General features: G+C 41.9%; 1 protein-coding gene across 2 annotated transcripts in view; it reads right to left on the reverse strand.

Moving 5' to 3' along the window:
• Nucleotides 1-3,562, reverse strand: part of LOC108238297 (phospholipid phosphatase 3) — a 20,550-nt gene that overhangs the window by 9,219 nt on the left and 7,769 nt on the right. Inside the window, exon 2 of one of the 2 annotated variants that reach the window (XM_017420273.3) lies at nt 2,383-2,537. The exons of the other annotated variant lie outside the window; for it this stretch is intronic. Within the exon in view, the coding sequence (XP_017275762.1) occupies nt 2,383-2,537 (155 nt within the window). The remainder of the gene's footprint in view (nt 1-2,382; nt 2,538-3,562) is intronic. 2 annotated transcript variants of the gene reach the window in all.

Consider the following 3,562-nt stretch of genomic DNA (forward strand, 5'->3'; position numbering starts at 1 on the left):
GGGGGGGGTGAAGGAGAGAGATGGAGGTGGTGGGTTAATGAAACACAAATTACTGAGGCTGTGGGTACAAGCAGGAGGTGACAGGGGGTTTTCTGGGACCGGCTCAGTTCATTCTGTGGCTCGTATCCGTGCCTAATAATGTAATGACTCCTTTATTCACCAGCTTTCAGACAGTCCATTAAAGATAGCGTATGCTTCACATTCCTGCAAGTCATTTCCAAAAAAAATAAATTATAATAATCTGACTGATCCTGATCTCTGTGGGCAGCGTCCAGCTTTAACAATCTGAACTCGGAAGTCAGAGCTGGCAGTAGGAAAAAAGAAACTGGGGTGGAATTCCAGGCTGAATTCTGGTTTGGACGGACAGGATTCCACCTTCATGCCATATAAAGTAGTGTTCAGAGCAGTGAAGACTTGTCCTGTCCTGCCTGTATTAAGCCCCCTTCACACTGGATGACGACCCCTGCTACGATGCATAAAATCAGTTTAGTTTTACGGCTTTTCAGGATCTTGGCGGGGTCCTAAGGGGCATGTTAAGAATGTAGTGGGCTTCTCATTTTGCTTGTAAGGAACATTATGGACTTTTAGCATGCACAAAACTGTAGCAGTGCTGTTTTGATCACTGAATAAGGCATATAAAGGTGGTAGCTCACTGAGCTGTGACTGTTGGGAAACTCATTGGCGACTCAGAATCGCAGCAAAACTATGAGAAAAAGTGAATTTCTTTTCACTGAATTCTGAGTGTTTGAGACTAAGAGACTGATGGACTGTGTGCCCATGTTTTGAGCAGCCAGTGTTTGACATCACGGCCCGTTTTCATGTGCAAGGTTGCAAAACTGCATTCTTGGCTGTGCACATTATTTTGTTCCCCCCCTCTGCCTACATCATACCCAACTCCGCAGCTGCCCCCATGTTTATTATGATTTAATCTGCTGGAGTGCATCTTTGAAAAGAAGAAGGGTAGAGTCAGACCAGTTTTTCAATAATTATTATTGATGACCAGTGTGGTTTTTAGACCTGGACATTTGTCTCATATGTTCTCCCACAGGAGGGCTCCCCTGCAGGGCTCAAAGTACAGCTTTAGCACTTTGAAAACGGGTTGGAAACAACCACAACAAAATTCAGACGGGTTGGAGACAACCACAACAAAATTCAGATGGGTTGGAGACACCCAAGATGATTTTGTGACCATTTAAAAAAATAAAAAATGGAATAAATTCAAAATTTAAGTGACAGGGCTTTGCACCTCTGTGACTTGTGTGAGGAAGTTGAGAACCGCGTGAAAGTCGCATGACTTTCTGGAGACTCCTGAGACCCCACCTTAAGGGTTGCCTGGAGGCAATGCAACCATAACATGGGACTAACGTTAGCTTAATCACTGAGAATCTGAAGCCGGAGTGGCCACACTGCCCTCATTCCTAAGCTACAGCCGTGATAGTCACAAGGCCAGGGAAACAACCTATGGCAAACATGATACAGCTGTAACGTTGTGATCTTCCAGGGCGTATAAAGCGTGGTGAGGGAGCAGAAGAGCATCTCGGGGATGCAGGAAATAACTGTCTTGGCGAAGACTAACAGTGTAGCAGTGTTATGATTGCCTTGCAGGTTTCCCAAATTTTCCATGATTCAGCCATGTTTTATTAGGCTGGGGGGTTCATGGAGAACATGGCGGGGTTGTCATCCTGTATGAAGGGGGGGCGAAGGCACATATATATAAATACAAGTCACTTTATGATAAATTGGAAGAGCTCAAAGTAACACTCAGGAATGACCTAATCTCTAATATGCAATGGCAATACAGGTCAAGTGACGTAACCAATGTGGTGTTTTGACATCTTCTAATTGTAATTTGTAAAAAAAAACTAAGTTAAAAAAATAACCTTGATTACATTTTATTTATTTATTTATTTTAAGCAAAATTCCTACATACAAAAGGTTTACCACTTCATGTTCTAGGTCTAATTTTTTATGATATTAATCATTGGGTTTCATCATTTTGGCAAGCAAAAAATTAAAGGTTCCAATTTTAGGCATTTAAATTTGTTTTCACTTTATTGTTAAATCATTGAGAGGTGCATCAAATAATCTTCAATTATTTAAAAACTAATCCACAGAGAGATTATTCAAATATATATATAAATAGGTGATGAAATAATGACAATCAAAAGCCTCTTGAAGAGTGGAAACTCAGTCTCATAGCTGATGATGATAGCAGTCGTGTGCAGCATACATGATTTGCAGTCAATGGGACGTAACCACTGAGTGGGAATCAGAGTCTACAGTGTCTCATTTTTATGGCGTTCAGAAACCAGCCACTAATGAACTGAGCGAGCGCCGACACATGCTCGTCCTGTCCTCCTGCCTTACCGCACCGTGACTTACAGAGACCACGGGCACAGTGACGCCCGCCGCTGTCAGAGCAGCGGTGGACACCGTGCTGTTCTTATAGGGCAGTCGGATGCTGGTGTCGTCACAGAAGAATCCTCTCTGGTAAGGCGGGAAGGGAGATTTGTGCAAAAACACACCAACAAGAACCACTGTATGGTTGGACAGATACATGAGTGCAGGTGAGGCAAGTTTTAAGAGCACATCAGCAGGCACAAAGACACAAAAATACAAACATATTTAGATATAGTCATGTGAAAAAGAAAATCCACCCTCTTTTAATCTAACCAGAAGTGATAAAAACACTTCACAGCAGAATTCACCATGTCATTATTTATTAAACAATAATAAAGCCAAAATGAAAAAACTGAAAAACCAAGTTCTCTCTTGCTGCTTCCACAGGATCTCAGAGGTTCAGTATCAGTCGGGAGCTGCTGATCAGATGTATTGATTACCTGATCATCATCAGTGTTTGGTTAATTTGCTGCTCTGGAGCAAACATGTGTGTGTTAACACAACGCCAAGGTGGAAAGACATCAGCAATGACCTTAGAGAAGCAGCTGTTGCTGCTCATCAATCAGGGAAGGGTTAAAGGTAATCTCTAAACTATTTGGAGTCAATCATTATACAGTTACAAAAATTATTCAAACATAAAACTTTTAAGGGGTCCCAGTAAATTCACCCCACTATTAGACCATACACCGATCAGAGAAATCACAAAAACAAACAAACAAACAAGAGCTCCATCTCAGACTCTACAGGCCTCAGTTAGCAGATAGGACAATTAGAAAAAAAAAAAGAAAAAATCAGCACAAACACCTCATGCTAGCTGTCAGCACGGTGGTGGAGGGCTGATGGTTTGGGCTCCCTGCAGTCTCTGAGTCGACCATGAAATCCTCTGTAGACCAAAGGACTCTAAAGTCAAATGTGAGACCATCTGTCTGACAGCTGAAGCTTGGACCAAACTGGGTCATGATTCAACAGAACAATGAGCCCCAGTGGCGGCTCCAGAGATTTTTTTCTGCAGGTGCTAAGGGGGTGCTAAGCATTTTATTGAGGGTGCTAATGAAGGATTATTTGTTCTTACAGTTCTCAACACACACAGACGCAAGCACAAACATATATAATCATATATATATATATGGTATATAAATGAAGAACAGAATGAAATATACAT

The sequence above is a fragment of the Kryptolebias marmoratus genome, linkage group LG20, assembly GCF_001649575.2.
Source record: "Kryptolebias marmoratus isolate JLee-2015 linkage group LG20, ASM164957v2, whole genome shotgun sequence".
In the NCBI taxonomy this organism is placed as follows: Eukaryota; Metazoa; Chordata; class Actinopteri; order Cyprinodontiformes; family Rivulidae; genus Kryptolebias; species Kryptolebias marmoratus.